The following is a 17,547-nucleotide window of genomic DNA, read 5'->3' as shown; positions in this document are numbered from 1 at the left end:
CCACTGCGTCCGATGCTGAACTTACTTACACTCATACATGATACGCTCTTCTATACAAATCCGGGCTGCGTTGGCCTTTCGCAATCATTCAAATTGGTGTGCACCCAGCCTCGAATGGTAAATGTGGATCAGTGCTCCGAATTGGTCGGATATAGGTGTGTGCACAATCTTATAGATTCACTCTCAAAAAGTTGTGAAGTTCTTCTCACTTCAGATCATATTCGCTCTCAAGTGTTGAAATCAAGCTGAACTCAACAATAGTGCTGACATGGGGCTGCTGGCTGGGTGCCAACGTGGTAGAAGAGCCAGAAGGAGATTGCAGAGTTGAACGGAGGGGTGGTCAGTAGCGACTCGCACGCCGCGAACGGTGATGTCTTCGTCATGAAAGCGGGGTATTTTGATAATGCGCTTCGGAGGGTCGAAGGAGCAGCTGTCGCGTTGAGATCAGTATGGTCAATCTCGACTTTCTCCTCGACCCTCTTGCTTCTTCCTGCTTCGCTGTTATCGTCGCAGTCTTCCCTCCTACTCCTCCCAGGTCAAACCTTCTTCCCCATCGAAATTCGGTGAACCGTCGAACCGCAACAACATACGCAGCCAGTGGTTGAAAAAGGACAACAAAATGTCATTGAGGAGCTACGCTATCAGCTGGATTGTCTGGCGGTCGCTTCATATGGGCACGAAGAGTAGACGGTGGCAGAGGTCTGCCTCAAACAACCAAATCGCAAAGACCTGGGCGCTTATTTCTTGACCTCCTTTTGACGGTAGAAGTGTTTACCAAGTTGTGTCGGGTGGAGTCCCGTCTTTACTTCAACTGTAAACCCGCTTTAGCGTCTGGCTAATTCGGGTTCAACTTGGTATTCTAATTCTTGTCAATTAGTTTAAGTTATGGCGTCTGCTTATCTTCCAGTTACGTGATGGGTCTACTTATCTTCCGTGCTTCCGTGGTGCGTTACTTGTCTTAATACTTCTCTCCTCTATCTTTACATTTTCCGACAGCCCTTTACTATGAATAAGGTCTTAATTGATGTTTTCTGTGGGATTTTGCCTCTGGATCACCTCCGTATGCCCAAGCGTACAGGCAGAACTGCTTATGAATGACAAAGAGGACTAGGATGGTGGACATCCTCACGCTCAAGGCTTCAAGTGATTATGTAGCCTGGCTCTCCGTGGATCATCCGAACGTGAAGCCGATGCTTCCGGGAAATGGCTCGGTCCACCGAAACCGCTGTCAAAAGACTCTAGGTGCTAGACGTTAGGGATCGTTGGGTCGTTGGAAACGAACGCCCCAAGGGCCCGACTCCATAACTGACATAGTACCTTTCATTTTCAGTGTGAAGGTGCGCTCCGACCGAAAATGAGACCAGATGCGGTTTTAATATACAGGGTCCTTGCGTAGATACGTCTTGGGGCTATCCGCCAACTCTGAACTAAAGCTGGTACTGTCGCTGCCAAACCTATCGATCAGGCGCATGACCAAATGGATGTTTGTGGTGATGCCCAACTGACGGCGACTCAGTGCGGGAGGACGACGAGCTCTACCTCGCCCTCTAACACCCCCAGGAATAACACCTTTATGAACACTTGGGACGCAGGCACCTTCTCAACCACTATTCTCTCCTCTTCAGACTTGGGTCCACCTGTGCTGTTATACCCTTCTCCTACTCTCACGACGCGTATGAATTACGTCGAAGATCTCAGTCTTTCGTATCCTCATTTGCATTCAAACTCGAATTCAAATTCTCAAGATAACGATGGTGCTAGCCATTCCGATGATACCTCTAGCGCACTCAGCGTTCCTCAACCGACGATTGAGATTCCGCTTGATGAGTTATTGAGAGGGATGGATGGGTTTGACGGTATGAAAGGTATGAAGGGCTTGGACGGCGGAGACGACATGGATGGCCTCCTTAATCATTTGCACCTGGTGCGGTAGGTGGAGTGCGGTCCTGGAGACCTTGGTCTCCGGCTTTCTCTATCCCAGAAGGGGTCAAGTGACACCACGACAAATACCACGGATACCTCGAGTTGTTCAACCAATTTACTCAAACTACGACAACGGCGTCGTCGTCGACTCCCCCGTTGTTCGGTACCACCTCCTTAGTTCCACCGTCCAAAAATCCCAACGCGAACGATTTCATGGGGAAGATGAAAGCCAAGACGTAGAGATGTTCGATCATTCCTCTTCCGCTTATCACCCCTTGATCTTTGACGACAATCCCAATAACGAACATATCTTTTCGTTTGATCGTGACCTCAACTCCGCTGAACCTATCCAAATTCCCATCCCAACTGTATCCAGAGACTCGTTGCGTGTGCTGTTTGGGGACTCTCCCAGTGGTCGTTCGGATAGCCGTTCATTAACTCCATTGGAGGAGGCTCTGAGTTTCAGTGGCCAGCAAGGTCGTTTGAGTCGGCTTAGCAGTCCCACTAGCCGCAGTAGCCATCACACCCATCTTTCCAACCACAAAGATGACGCAGACTTAGTGTGGACGTCGATGTTGAATCGGACAACTCAGACTCCGAGTCCGACTCTAGGGAGTCTGTCGAGTTGATGATGTCTTCCACGACCACGATGACGTTAAGCAGTGCTCAACACAGTACTGAGTTCGTTTATTCCGGTGCTGGCTCCGTAGGGGGGAGTGAAAAAGAAACTCTGTTGCTTATTTGGCCCCCAACTAGAGCAAGTCTCTCAGCCAGAGGAGGTCTACAACTCCTCGTCCTTCCTCTCCTACTGGAGGAGGAGGAGGAGTTGCTGGTGGTCTTTCTGTCTCTAGTAAACCCAGGGCTTCATCTAAACCACACAACCGGCCTAAACCTCGGGCGAACGCACGACCTATGCCGAGACCTTCTGCCCGCCAGACTTCCAGATCTGGTGTACGGAATATTCATACTAGCAATAACACTACTCCCAGATCTAGTGCAGCTGCTTCTTCAAGGCCTGCGCTTACGGTGCAAACGTCTTCGAGTGGACGAGATCAAGTTTGCCGAGTGCGACTGCACATCCGAGTTCGCTTGTTCCGTCGATTTCGTCGTCGTTCAGTGTCAGCGGGAGCGGAGAGCACCGTAACCATCTGGAGTGTCACACGTCCATCTTCTCTGAATCCGAAGCAGGAAACGCTCCCTCAGCTCCTCGCGCTTTCTTTGCCCTCTAGGTTCGTGTTTGAAGCTGAAATGGACCAGGATTCGGAAATAGTTCTGGATATGGATGATTACTTGGATGTCCTGCCGCATGCTGCACCTCAGGTTGTCCCACGTCCCCCTCAACACATCTTGGAACACGAAACTGAGGTTCTGGACATTGATTCGGACGTTGACGCTGGCTGGCCCACTGTGCCCCTTACACCACTCCGGCGTTTTGGACATTGACTCGGGTAGTGAACCATGTGCTAGTCAAAAAGGTGTAGACCACCTGCTATCGGACGACGACATGAAAGGAATGGATATATGTGCTGCTAATCCATCTTTCTCCCCAGTTCCTTTTGCTCATCGCATTGCCTCGCATTCTGAACCTGGGTCTGATCGCTTCAAGGGGCCACCATCTCTCGATTTTGGGTCCGACAACTCTGACAAAGAAGAACAAGACCATATCCTCATCTCTTTTCGTCCCATTCACGAAGCTGTCAAAAATACGTCATTGATCCTGAAGTGTTCAGAAGCGACATTCTCACTGTCCTCGTACACCCCATGGACTGGATTCTGCATTCAAGTTTTTCAATTATCACAAAGCGCACACACCAATCTTCATGGACTCAGACAACGTGGCTTCAAATACCTTTTTGGACGCAGACATGCTTACGAACGCCCTGGATGTCAAGTTTGACTTTGACTTGGAAGCTGACGTTGACGCAGATGCTTTACCTCTTCACCCGCAACTTCACAGTTCGTCCGGTTTCAATATGGTCACGTCTCAATGTAATCAATATCGTGCGGAAGACGATGGGACAATAGGAAAATCTGACTGGGAGCTCGATTTCACGGAAGATATTACGAGGCTGAATAAAATGTAGACTTGAGGAAATCACGAAAATGAGTCGCGCGCGGTGCTCACTGCGCGCCCCAAAATATGTTTGATTTTCAATACATACTATCATTTAATCTTGAAGCCGAGTGAATGCCATGCACGGATGTGCAGTGGCCCACAATCGCATGTGGTGTGTCCCATGCATTACCCCAATCGAGCTTTGGAACTAATGTTTGTCCTCTACGAGTTGGATTTGCAAGTTAGGTGAGTAAACCCGACTTTTTGAATCATAAATCAATCACCAAGTGCCACAAGCTACGCGGCACTGGCAACCGTTCGCATGCCCGAGGACATATCCTCTGTCAAGATAATTTTCTGAACATATCTCGGTCTCAATGTTCCACCCACCCTCGTGGAAATTTTCGGTGCAGCAGCGATGTCTACCTTCAACCAGAAGACGACTTGGGCAGACGCGTACGCAGAAAATTCGGTTGGTGGTCTTCTCGGTGCCGGCCTTGCTGAACCAATGGGCGGATTCGGTTCGTTTCCTCTCGTAATCATGGCACTAAGTATTATCGCGACCAATATTCCGACTATCTATTCTTTGGCTTTGACTTTCCAGGTTCGTTCAACTACACATCAACATTATTCCTCTCTAACGGTGTGTTAAAGAATATAAACCCATCTGTGCAAGCCATACCCTGAATCTTCATCGTGATCATTGGTAGTGTGGTCTGTATCATCCTCGCAATCGCAGGTGCAAGCCATTTTGTCGGGTGATTGGAGACTATACTCGACATGCTCGCCTATTGGTTTGCCATCTTCTCCGCTATCTTCATCGAGGAACATCTCATTCTCTGTCGCGGAAAATGGTCGAATTACAATGCTGAGGATTACAACAACTGGCGTAAACTTCTGTTGGGGGCGGCCAGCTTCATTGCGTTGTCTTGCGGGGTTGCGGGAGCTGAAGTTGGGATGGCACAGTCGTGGTATATTGGTATCATTGGAGGAATGATCAGGAATCCTGAGTTCGGGTTTCTGAGACGCATCTGTTCTGGATAAATCCTCATGTTTGATTACTTTTAAATTTGGAATTTTCTGGCTTTCGAATGCCGTATACACACCAATACGTGAATATTCTGGGACGGAGTTCTTCTCAGAGTGGGACTACTATAAGTGAGTCGTTGTGCTTATTTTGTTTGTCGCAGAATACTCTTTTTCACTCAGGGAACGTTAAAGTGGATAATACGAGGAACATTGCTGCTGCTACAACGCTTAACAAGAATCCAGTAGGTCAATTATTCTATCACTCTTTCATATCAGTACTCATTGTAGTTCTTGCAGGTTACAACTTGAATCACCTCAAAGGACGCTATCCCATGGGTAGTCGCGTCGTAATTGACGTGTCGCACATTCCGTATGGTTGCTCAGTTCTCACCTACCCTTATATCATTCCTTCTAAGGATACCCAGGTCTGGCCTTCGTCCTGGATGCTCAACACCGACCTTCTTTGACCCCTCGCCAGTGAAATTGACATCATCGAGGCTATAAACAACCTCGGTTCTAACCAATAAGCCCTCCATACTACTCCCGAATGTTATCTGGCCGAAAACTCGGTCCAAACTGGGAATACTATCGAAACAGATTGCTCGATGGGTCAAGGATGCTTGGTACAAGAAACAAAATCAAACAGCTTCAGAAGCGGGTTCGCACAAGCGGGTGGAGGGGTTTTCGCTACGCAGCTAGATGCTAGTGGGATATATATGTGGTTTTGCTCGGTGCTCATGAGCATCATACTCTTCTTCTACAATACTCCAGATTGAACTAATCCGCATCAACGTTAGCTAACGATCTCAGCGCTCGAGTCTTCCTGCTTCGATATTACAAGCTGACAGCGCTTCCCATGAACCTGACGGATTGGGGTACACCTACCGCTTCGTATCCCGCTAGTGCGTGTAATATCACGCAGTACGTCCAGCCCCAACAGCTCGTGCTTGATATATGTTGACGAGTACAGGGCAGGCGTGCCGTCTATCTACAACTCGACAGGATGTTCAGGTCAATGTGTGAGTCTTCTATACGGTATCCTCTTTTGTCCGTTCTTGTCATTGCCCCGGCACTTCAATTCATCTGTTCTTTGTCGTATCCCAGTTCCTTTCGCATTTCGAATTCATACATCCTCCAATTATTAATGTCCCTTGTTCTCACACCGTATATTTACAGTAGATAATGTCAGTTTCTACGGAACAAAAAGACAGTATGAGAAGGGTTAAAAACTAAGCACCGGACGACCGTTTGCCCAGAAATCACATGCCTGGTGTCCAACCCTCAACATGCTTGCTGGAGGTGTCACGAACTTTAGTAGTGAACCGGGTACGTTGTCGTATCGTTCTCTCGGCCTATGGTGAAAGAGATTTCGAAGGCAATGGCAAAATCTTCAATGTTAAAATCTTCAATGTCCCAAGTACGAAGTTTACATTGTCTATAGTAACAATTAAACGTACAATAAGATGCGACCCCAACATGCTTATCAATCTTTCTCCTTCAAGTATGGTTCAGTTTCGAAGATTGAAGGGGTAGATTGATAGCTGGCGCACGCAAACTAATCATCGGTAAAGGTGTATCATCCTTGTAACTGGAGGGAAGACATCGCTAATTCGGCATTTCTCGAGTTCATGCTCACGTCCTGCTTGAAGGATTTCGTCATATCGATAATTCTCAACTTGTGAGTCTCATCGACGGCGACACACTGGTTGGGGTCAAACAGACCCCAACCGGTAACGTTTTCAGCTATAGCAGGCAGTCGGCAATAATTACAGAACTCAAATTTTCTGGAAGCTTACTGCAAGGCTCGGAGCCAACAATGACATGGCGCCCTAAAAGAAGATCATTATGAACTTTTGCTTGAATGTTGATTAAGATACCATAGATACCTTGGTCAGTGGGGCCGATATCATTATCCTGTATGAGTTGGCTGATTGAATTAATCTTGACATCGGAATCGCAAATCTTTTCAGCCTTCCGGAATTTGGAATCAGGATATTTCCTATTCAGCTTCTCGCCAGCGGTGAGCGAAAGGTAAAGGGTAGGAGGAAAACGGTTCTTCAAGTCCCTCCAGCGACACGCAAGCAAGCATCTGGTTTCCGCTGTCCGCTATAATCATGCAGCGATGAGCTTGGGTATGTCAGCGGAAGAGGACAGTGGGAGACAAACTAATGCAGAGGTTGAATTCATCCCCAGCACGGTCCTTTCCAGGTTCGAAGGCCCCAACCTTGCGTTGATGCTGAATCCAGTGGATATCGTCAATGATTCTGATAAGAGCACATATCAGTGGGACAGTCGAGTCGGCGTCGACGGGAATTTGCCAGTCGCCGGCCAAGAACTGTCGGCGCTGGAACCTGATCCCTGCCCTGACGAGATCGAGGTGAACGAAGTAAAGGGTTGCCAGATGTTCGGTGTCAGTGTTGCCGCGTATATTAAACACATAGTTGAAGTTCGGGACGGACGAGGTTAACACGAAGGTTTGTACTCATTTGTAATTCGGATATTCTGCTCATAATGTCGGATAGCTATCGACCAGGAAACTTTTAGCTGGAGTCGTTGAAGAACAAAAAGACGCATACGAAGAGAGGAAAGTCAGCAACTTTCCCACTGTGCATGAACATGTATTTTCAGAATATGGATGGATGATTGTTCACTTCCACAGAGGGAGGGAAACTCTTCAATATCAGAGCCGCGGAGTCCGCTGAAGTAACCGATAAATCATTTTTTGTTCACAAGTATATCTCATCTTCCCGTTTCTTGTATAGTTTTTCCGCTTTGTTTTTGTTTGAGCATGCAGCGTCAGCATATCTTACATTCTACCATATAAGCGCTTTCACCTATTGGGGCTTGCTTTGTATCTATTGCAAACATCATAATGAATATCCTTCAGTCCAGAGACCTCTGATAGGTGGCAGAATCTGGCAGCAAGTAAAGATCTGACAGGAGGAAGAAACGTGCGGAAGTGGGCCATCGCGCTTCGCGCGTGGCATGTACGAGTCCTCATTGGAATATCTTAGCTGTACTGATAAAAGATATGTACTTGACTTACAATCTTGTGGGAGTTCCCCGAACCTGTCATCTGGGTATTTTTGAAAACGCGCCGTGAACCACACTCCGTGTTTCGCTAGTAATGTACGACGCAGTTTGAACTGTGTCAATCCGCTGCGGACGATGACACTGGCATCCAAGTACAGGAATGAATCGTAAAAGTTATATCTGAGAAAATCGGAGGATTTTCTCGAGCGAGAACACGATGAACTCCCATTTTCATCGTTTCCTGGGTCATGGAAGTACTTCAGTCGCTGTTTTGGCCTCGAAGTAGACGGAGAGGACGATATCGATTTGTCCCATTTGCGCTTCGTAAAGGCTAGTGTACCGGCCAGGGAACGGGACTGTTCACGCTGCTTCCCTTGGAACTTTGCGGACTTTGTAGAATCCTACATGAAAAGGACAATGAAAACACCAGCTTGATCCGTGGAAATAAGCTCACGTCGCTTTCTATATCATTGAGCATTTCAAATGGCGGATCCTCTCTATCAGTTGTATCCCTCTGCGTCTTTGGTTTCGGTTTCGGTGTTAGTCTCGTTGCTCGAACCATCTGTGTGAGCTGAGATAGATGTGGAAATTCGTCCTCGTCGGCAATACTAGTCATAGGAGAGGAATAATTTAAAGGGTGGATGCTCATCGGAAGGGTCGGGGGTGAAAGAAAAAATTTCTGGCTTCCGCATGGTGTAGATGCATCCAAAACCGCTGGCAAGGGTGACGAGGCAGCCCCACAGTTGGAAGGTTCTTTGTCATGCTGCTCTTTTTTGACGAGCCCTGCAGGAGCAGTCTTCCCTCTTGGTGGCATTCCTTTTTAGTCGTTGGACACAGAATCTGCAAGAGAAATGAATTGTCCAGATTGAGAAGAAGTATTAGAGCGTTGCCACTCATCAAGGTCCTCCAGTGGGATATTAATATCTGGATTGGAGTATCCTAAACGTATGCTCGGGGTCACGATCATTCGTATAGTCACCTAGACCATATGCTCGATTTGCACATCTGTGATAACTGACAATCACAAGGATGGAAGGAGTGATTCACATAGGAATAGAACTTCTTATGAGCCTCGAATTTTAAATTTTGAACCTGATATCCGCCGCACCTGCAGAAGAGTGCAGAAGCCAGACAAACGTGGCTGCCTTTCTGACGGTTCGAGGATGTTGTAGTTGCAGAACCTACTTCTTCTCTACACCGAGAACTACGACATTTTTGCCACGCAGAATCATATAAGGAGTTAGTAAGGATTAGAAACTTGGAAAAATTTCCGCTCGACGGAATATCCAAACAGCGCCGGCCAACGGTAAAGATAAGTACCACTTGTCATAAAGTATTATTTGTATGTAGCAGGCGAATGGGCGCCTAACTGATCGAGAAAATCTGTGAGCGCTTTTTATTTGATGACCCTCTAATGAGTAATATATCAAGGTAAGTATCGCTTTCGTTGATGCATGTACTTTATATGTCGCTAAGAAATCCTCAGTAGTGAAGTGACTTTAACTTATAGGTAGCAGGAACTGGCTAGTGTTGAAACAATTAATTTTTTCGATCGGTCAAATCAAGATACAAGTGAACGTTTTTCATCTCCGATACACCTCCCAAAGGAAGTATTGATATTTATAATATTAGAACCCATTTCTTTTTGGCCTCACTATACTCGCAGATATTTCACTCACACCGTCACAACTTCAACTTATACTTCCCCTAGGTTTAGCTCTGCGTGTTATTTTCAACGGTCATGCATACACATGGACTTGATTCAAATCCTATCCCCTGCAACGATTGCAAAACCGTGGAAGAAACTGGCCTTGACTACCCTGGACATAACTGTCTCTATCCAGCCTTCTGGAGTACATTCATCAGAAAAGAGTGGCTCAAATTGCATGACGGTCTGTAATCTGGTGTAACCGTTTGTTTCCGCACAGAAAGTATTCATTAAAGAAATGACTTATGCAGGAGAAGATTCTCTTTCACCATCGCAGCCATTGACACTACAGGATGCGGAGCTCGCCGGGTCCTCAAGATCCGAGTCACTCACTGTCTCATCCAGAAAGAACAAAAACAAAAAGATCATTAGAACCATGGTGGCCGTCGTAATTCACAAACCATCCAAGTCTTCGCGTGAGTGCTTTCAGTTCATGAACACCCTGATATTTGACTCAGTATTCCTTAGGCTCCAAGCTTCTGGAAAACTCTGTCATTAGCACTCGAGGCTCGTTGGATACCACAGAACCAGGTGTTGACTCAAAGGTAATTATCACCAGTGAGTAATGTCTCCTCCGATTCCAATAGCATTATACTCATAGCAATGGCTTGCTTGTATTTCCATAGGATCGGGAAGGAGAATTTGTCTCACTGGAGCAGCCATTGCAAACAGGGCCCATCGTCGCAACTTGAAAGGAAAAAAGAAGAATATTGGACCTTCTTGAGGAATGATCAATCATAGGAACGTATGCAGCACGTAGTACCCTTTCACATATCGAATGTATCAAACCAGAACATTGTTACTACCTTCAGGACTCAAAATGGTTTGGTAAGAAATTCTCGAAAGGTAAATTGTCCAAAACATTTGTCCAACAGACATGGGGCAAAATAATCAACCATAATCTTGACTCCGAGGACATTGGAGCAGCCGGGGTTTTAGTGAGTGTACGCATTAACAGAGGAGTGGGATGATATGTGTTAGAGCGAAGGGAAGATGTCGGAGGTTTTTTGGAAAGTCGATACGGGAGTCTCAAACAAACTTACCCTTAGGGTACCAGTGCAGAATGCATTTCCTCGGGGAGAAGGTGACAAGCTCGGCACGTCCTTGCACACCAGCGGCCGGAGGGAGGCGACTTCGTCCGTCCGCTCAATGGTACGAAACGCTCCAAAAAATGGTTTTGGTATCTATCTAGAAAGTTAACCTTCTTCTGAATCTGTAAATGTAAGGCTCAATCAATGCCAAGGATTTGAATTCAGAGTAAAGCACCTGTTGACTGGGAAAGACAAGTCATCTACTGATTGTTCAGTTAAGGGGATGTTAATGTCCGAACAGTTTACAAGGGTTTTGATGTATTCCTGAGTGCAAATTAGAACAGTATCTTGAATGATAGACCCTGAAATATTTCACTCTGACATTATCGTAATCTTTCTTAGACCATCTTGCGTTTCCAGATCGAAGTTGTCATCAGCCCACAAACCCTCACACTGAATGCCGGAAGATTCTCCCATTAGACAATTCGGGACACAGAGAGATGCTCGTGCAGCGAACAGGAATGGGACGCGAGGAATCTATAACATGTCAAACGCGGAGGCATTCACTCTTCTCTGTCCTCATCCTTGCGACAGAATCGCTCCAGACACTGAGCATAGTAAATCCGACACGGTTTTATTTTTGCTGAAGCTACTCCTAGATCCCCTGGTATCCGGTTATCACACTCGCTGTCTCAATTCACACGTCCTGAAGATATTTGGTCAAGGTGAAGCCCAGGGCTTCCGCTAACAGTCCAAGACATTGAAATATTACTGGTCCTCCAAACGCACTGTCTCTTCTATGAAAAGACTCACATGAGTAGGAAAATTGCAAGAATAAAATACTTACACGCAAGCCTCGAGACCACCCTTGATGTGTCTCATGATAGAGCTTAGAAATGGCTTCATATCGCTTCCAATTTGTCTTGCCGTATGTCCGATTGCAACGAGAGCTAGACCCTTCAAATGGACCATCGTTTGGTGCAAGAAATATTGCACAAACAGTCGGGTATCTACTTGAGCGAGGGTAGGAATGACAGTAATGACGAAATTTCGTAGGAGTTTATCCTTGTGTGACTTGTATCGCAAAATCTCCTCTGCGATTTCAAGGAAACGATCAATTTACTTACACTGACACGGGAAACAAGAAGAACGTTACCGTTCCTCATATAACATGAGTTCGCGAAATGATAACGAAAAACCGTGGATTATCTCTGGCTGGGATAGTTTTAAGCCGGCCTGCGCATCCTGCAGAATTTTGCTCTTGAAGAGGTTTTGATTTTTGGCGTTTGGTACAATATTAATTGGCTGATTGCTTTCGTATTAATTTGAAGGCAATCAGCCAACAGTTCTGCGCTCTTTAATCATCTTGCTATAATTGGACACCTCACCTCGCGGCGCGCCCTATGCGCGCCGCATTTTTGATCTCAAGCAAGGTGTGCAGTCCACAACAGTGGGGCCTAGTATTTACAGCCCTTTGCATAATTCCGTGAAAATGGGAATTTTTTTTTTACCGGACCGCCCATAAGCGACTTCGACCGTGATCTCTGGCCTGACAGCTGACTGCTTGGCGTCGTGCCCAGTAACAGCGCCATACCTCTGCACGCTGTCTCCTCACGATGTTCAGCGAATACTCCACTCCTAAAAAGGGAGATCAAACGTCGCCAAGTCATCGCTTCTAGGTTGGTTGATAGACGTCATTACTTCACTGTCATATTAGCCATACCACGCCCTACGCCAATCTCCTCATCCAGCTTGCTCATGTCCTTTTGCAACAAAGACAACAGACCATATCGTGAGTAGCTGTTCAATTTTTTCCTTTTTTTCTTTTTTTCCCTGACCTATCCTAGCTCACATTCTATTAATTTATCCTCGGAATGCCGTTTCATTCATTGTGTATTCACAGCAGACTATTTCTTACACCTCGTAAGCTTTAATTCGATATATTATATCTTTCGTTTCATACCTTTGTATATAGGTGCGCAATATTCTTCACGACGATCACCTGTTTATCATTCTTCCCTATCTTGAACTGCTCAAAGCTATGGTTCTTTATTTTGAAGCCGTAGTAAGGAGACGAACGGGGCGTGGCAAAGAGAGACAGAGTATGTGGGTGGAGGTGAGAAACGGAACTCTTCCAGGTGTCGAAAAATTTGTGTTCTTCTAGAGAGGCACATAAGTCGCGAAGGACAAACAAACGTGCGCTCACTCAGAGATCCTCCAAAACCAACGATATCCTGATATTCCACCGTATCATCCACTATGATATTCACGCTCGTCGGAACGTAAGTTCATGCTCGGATTGAAGTATATCGCTGTGGATGTAAATGGAGACGATCGATCCCAGGTAGTCTGCCACTGCGCAACCAGGTCTATCAGTAGAGAGACCTTGTTGTATTTGGGAGTTCACAACATCGTATATCTGTCGAGTCTCAGTGTGTCGAGGTATGAACGCCCACAGGAGGAGATAGAGCCTGTGCGTCTGCGCCATGGCATTCAAAGACCCCAAGGAAAGGCTACGATACAGCCACTAACGAAGACGAAAGCCCCAGCTATATTGCATTCACAATCCTCTCTTAAGTATTTTCTCTTCGTTTGCCCCAGGTCGAATGCATCCTTTAAACCGGGAGATTGAGCCGAATTTCCTCGTGTGCTTCCGAGCAGGATATGCCTTCGAGTATATTAGTTGAGAAAAGACCATAGGCTGCTCTGAAAGGAGGATGAGTGTTGGACAGACATCGGAATATGAACCCGACACTTACCGCAAAGCACGCAGGTGTTACATAGAAAGCACAACGAAAATCCGTTCTTGAGCAGGTCGTTTGGCGTAGATACTCCATAGTTATCCCATGACAACACGGAAAAAAGGACGAAGACAGCAGATGGCTTAAGCTAGGAGGCCAGCTAGTAGTCAGTTTCGGAGGGTTTTGAGAGGGATCACCTGGACCGGGACCACAGGTCGGAGAGCATAAGAGCACTGATATCGAGATCACAAGTTCGGTGCAAGGAACTGTTCCGTTGTACAATTATATGTTGTGCCTTCACATAAAAGAGGTTATTTAAGTAGCGCGTGAATTCCGCTTTGATGGATCAATTCGTTGTGCGAAGGTGACGGTGCTCCTCCTGTCCACCGATGGAAGAAATGAATGACGAATATCTCTTGTTGAAGTCTATCTAGTGACGTCGTATCCATAGTTGCAAGCGTGGTGGACAAGCCTCTGGCTTGAGCTCTATTGGACAACCGCTTATCTATCTTTTCTGCATTGCCGCCGTCTGAGACATACAGAATCGTTAACGGAGGCGCGTCGAAATTGGTAAGGAGATCATTATAGGACTGGAGTGCCTTTTTCGTATTCCCTTCACAGTTTCGCCGGGGCTGTAATAGTCTCAGGCCCTGGCTCGAAATCATCGATAATCATGAGCAACGCTTCGCTCATGCGGAAAGAGAGGGTCGTGTGGGGAATTCACGACCAAACGGGAATCAAGTACGACTGCCAGGTATCGAAGCCCTCCTTGCTGGACTGACTCGCAGTGCAACCCACGGGGGACCCAGGGAGGAGATGGCGAGGACTACATTCAGGGAGTGTCATCCCCCCACCACTGCCCAGGGAGTCTAGAGGCGAGGATGACACTAGGCAAACAAGCAGAGGGAGGCTTCAAGAGGAAGACCTTCAAGAGGAAGACCCTCGAAGAGAGCCTCAAGCCCAGTCGACAAGAAGATAAGAGCGACGAGGAAGGACAAAGGGGAAAACTAGCGGAGCTAAATTGCTGATGTGTTTATCAAACAGTCCGCAAATGAGCTTCAGGAGTAATACGCGCATCTATCACACGATCGTTCATAAAACCTCCCGCTCCTGTTGGAGAAGTGTCTTGACCATGAAAATTTCATGCTTCGCGTTATCCACTTTCGAAGTTAGATCATCCACGACTTGTCCAAGATTTTGCAGATGTGCTTGTGTATCCAACAAGGATGCGGGTCGACGTTGCAAGTTTGATTTGTTGACGGGAGCAAGTGGAGGCAGAGGGAGATTTGCCTTCGTCGGACTGGTCAGGACGTATTTCGGTAGAAATCTGTCCAGAGCACAGAAGAAGCAGAGGATCTTTGAGGATCATAAACGGAGAGAAAGAGATCGAGAAGATGAGGTAAATAACCGTCGACGACGAGCAAGCGAAGAGTTTTAACTATCGTCGGAGTAGGTAATATATCTAATATGTTTTTTTTTTGCGTTTCTGGTTCGCTGGACTGCGAACCTGTTAGGGCCTTCGAATTGAAGGACCGACGGCGCGAGTTTGCGCAAAGCGTCGTCGTCGAGTGTAAACGTCTGCGACCAAATCCCGAAACGAAGGAGGCACAGATTCCTGACCCGATTATTGACAGAACATATGTAGGCTTGCTTTAATGATGACGGGCAGAACTTCTCGGCGTGAGGAACTGACGACAATGAGCGGCAGATAGGCGGGACACAAATGGTCCGACAAAGCAGCTCCATGTCAACACCATTGTTGAGTTCAGCGTTATTTCTCTACCACGTTGGCACCCAGCCAGCAGCCCCATGTCAACACTATTGTTGAGTTCAGCTTGATTTCACCACTTGAGAGCGAATATGATCTGAAGTGAGAAGAACTTCGCAACTTTTTGAGAGTGAATCTATAAGATTGTGCACACACCTATATCCGACCGATTCGGAGCACTGATCCACATTTACCATTCGAGGCTGGGTGCACACCAATTTGAATGATTGAGAAAGGCCAACGCAGCCCGGATTTGTGCAGAAGAGCGTATCATGTATGAGTGTAAGTAAGTTCAGCATCGGACGCAGTGGAGGGCCCTTATATAGAAAGGTTTAGATTTGAGAGTAATTGACTGAGAGTATGCAACCGCGTTATCGCGCACTGTTCATGCTTCATAACGGGTAAGGTGAGAGAGGAAGAAGAATAAAATCGAGGCACTCTACGTCGCACTGCTCGTGCTCAATAAGGAGTGACACTGAGTCGGGATTGAGATATTAATGCCTGGCCTAAATCAACATAGGCGCGCCCGCGGAAATCTTCTCACGCTATCAAGCGCTGATCGTTTCTGCACCTAAGGGTTTTCTTCTTGCATGGTCTTTTGTGTTGGTTTCAATTGCACTTCCAATGTCGTTCTGTCATATTTAGATAGTGGCTCTCCCAGCTCCTCTGTATCGAGCTACAAAACTGTTTTCCTCATCCATGGTCATTCTTTCAGCAACGGTGGGTGATTTCTTCAATAGATATCAATAGCAGGTTCTTTTCTCACTCAAACGTCTCTCACCCCTGAACACACAATACAACATGGCGCCAGGCCGACGAGGTTTCTCTGGCTCAACCCCGCTCACTCAGGATGAGAAATCATTTTCATCGAAGACGATGGCCCTCAAGCTTCTGCTACCGACGAGGCCAAGACAAAAATCCTAGAGCTCCGAGGCCTGGAGATTTTACAGTTCATCGACGCTTTATTCAATGTTCTGGAATTCCTCCCATTCAAAACAACAGTCAGAAGGTGGATGGTGATGAGAAGACCCGGAAAGGTGGACTAGCTATCGTTGGCTGGTCTTTTGGGATCACATTTTCCCTTTCGGCAATCGCGAACATAGACTCCTCGTTGGTCTCTAACGGGATGCGAGATCGGGTCGGACAGTATCTACGTGCCCATATTATGTTAGGTGAGCCACAAATTTGCTCTAAAATTGTTTACTTGTTTTGACAAAAACCATGGTACATGCAGAGCCCGCGCTCACGGGTTTTGGTCTTTCCATTCCCCCAGAAACGCGGCTTGCGTTCCGCGATCCCAACATTCCTTACTCAGCTCGCGCACCGCTCTTCAGTCATCTCAACACAGGCTATCACGACTACAGACAAGAACTTTGGCTTTCCCGAACGCCTTCAATCTACACTTTCATCGCAGCGGAACATGACGAGAACGTCGTCCTAACGCCATAATCTAGCACCGATTTGTACTTTTCAAAGGTCCTCCAACATCAACTCCGAAAGACTTACTTGGAGGCGTGCTTTGATAACTACGGATCAATCTGCACTGTAGAATATGGTGACGGTATGGGCAGTTATCGGGGATCAAACTTACTCCTTCGTCTGGCCGACCTTTTGGGAGATCGAGGACGATGATATGAAGGCTGGGGGGGAGAGAAGGGAAAGTTCATACGATCTATGATTACAGATGGCGTGAACCATTCCGTGAGTGATTCTTGAGAATCGTTTCCATGTAAGGCTTACGCTGATATATCATACTATGTATCAGACGCATTGGGATGAGCCCGAGAAGACAATGGGAGTATTCAGACGGTTACCAGACACATCTTAAATCCTAGGCTCCCCAATCGTATGCTACGTTGTAACCCCGGTTAAACGGGAAATTCCACGTTAGGGCCTGTTAGGGCTATCTGAGCAAGCAGGCCGACATTGGCAGAATATCAAGTGTGATTACCCGAATTACAAGGAGGATTTTACGAAGTGCAAGGGTACTTTCAAGGATTTCTGGCCCACTCAAACTGGTAGGGCGGTCGGGTCCTTCGTTAACAGTCACGTTAGTGTGGATTTTACCGACTTGAATAAACTAGATCGAAGCTTGAAGACGAAAGACGAGCAGCTATATCAGGTGATTTCAGGAAGCATTCGAACAATCATCTGGCGCATTCACCCCCAGTTCCCAGCCTCGATCTCTCTCGCTTCTTGCCGCGCGTTTCAATGGTCCATCGAACATTTAAAACCGTTTGGATTAGAAAAGTCTTGCG

At 46.8% G+C, this 17,547-nt stretch overlaps 5 protein-coding genes across 5 annotated transcripts; 3 read left to right on the top strand and 2 right to left on the bottom strand.

Moving 5' to 3' along the window:
* Positions 1 to 1,477: 1,477 nt before the first annotated feature.
* On the top strand, positions 1,478 to 4,007 carry C8R40DRAFT_1167766 (uncharacterized protein; the record flags this gene model as incomplete). The annotated part of the gene is made up of 6 exons (XM_046231086.1): positions 1,478 to 1,929; positions 1,982 to 2,485; positions 2,536 to 2,629; positions 2,680 to 3,352; positions 3,405 to 3,619; positions 3,654 to 4,007. 6 exons carry the CDS (start codon positions 1,478 to 1,480, stop codon positions 4,005 to 4,007), a joined length of 2,292 nt encoding a protein of 763 aa, XP_046089435.1.
* Positions 4,008 to 4,493: 486 nt separating this feature from the next.
* On the top strand, positions 4,494 to 4,975 carry C8R40DRAFT_1020129 (uncharacterized protein; the record flags this gene model as incomplete). Its single annotated transcript, XM_046222990.1, has 2 exons — positions 4,494 to 4,622; positions 4,748 to 4,975. Coding segments are annotated over 2 exons (357 nt in total), but the record flags the coding sequence as incomplete, so codon positions are not given.
* Positions 4,976 to 7,734: 2,759 nt separating this feature from the next.
* On the bottom strand, positions 7,735 to 8,855 carry C8R40DRAFT_1067361 (uncharacterized protein; the record flags this gene model as incomplete). The annotated part of the gene is made up of 4 exons (XM_046225909.1): positions 7,735 to 7,778; positions 7,819 to 7,863; positions 8,055 to 8,442; positions 8,496 to 8,855. 4 exons carry the CDS (start codon positions 8,853 to 8,855, stop codon positions 7,735 to 7,737), a joined length of 837 nt encoding a protein of 278 aa, XP_046089433.1.
* Positions 8,856 to 14,613: 5,758 nt separating this feature from the next.
* On the bottom strand, positions 14,614 to 15,267 carry C8R40DRAFT_1067359 (uncharacterized protein; the record flags this gene model as incomplete). The annotated part of the gene is made up of 2 exons (XM_046225908.1): positions 14,614 to 14,848; positions 15,029 to 15,267. The coding sequence occupies 2 exons, from the start codon at positions 15,265 to 15,267 to the stop codon at positions 14,614 to 14,616; spliced, it is 474 nt and encodes a 157-aa protein (XP_046089432.1).
* A 612-nt stretch (positions 15,268 to 15,879) lies between these two features.
* On the top strand, positions 15,880 to 17,117 carry C8R40DRAFT_1067358 (uncharacterized protein; the record flags this gene model as incomplete). The annotated part of the gene is made up of 7 exons (XM_046225907.1): positions 15,880 to 16,009; positions 16,163 to 16,238; positions 16,292 to 16,461; positions 16,524 to 16,720; positions 16,839 to 16,950; positions 16,974 to 16,990; positions 17,055 to 17,117. The coding sequence occupies 7 exons, from the start codon at positions 15,880 to 15,882 to the stop codon at positions 17,115 to 17,117; spliced, it is 765 nt and encodes a 254-aa protein (XP_046089431.1).
* Positions 17,118 to 17,547: the final 430 nt, after the last annotated feature.

Source organism: Lentinula edodes, assembly GCF_021015755.1.
Source record: "Lentinula edodes strain Le(Bin) 0899 ss11 chromosome Unknown C8R40scaffold_7, whole genome shotgun sequence".
NCBI classification, from domain to species: Eukaryota; Fungi; Basidiomycota; class Agaricomycetes; order Agaricales; family Omphalotaceae; genus Lentinula; species Lentinula edodes.
The sequence above is the reverse complement of the archived record's forward strand: the minus strand, read 5'-3'. Positions and strand labels throughout refer to the sequence as shown.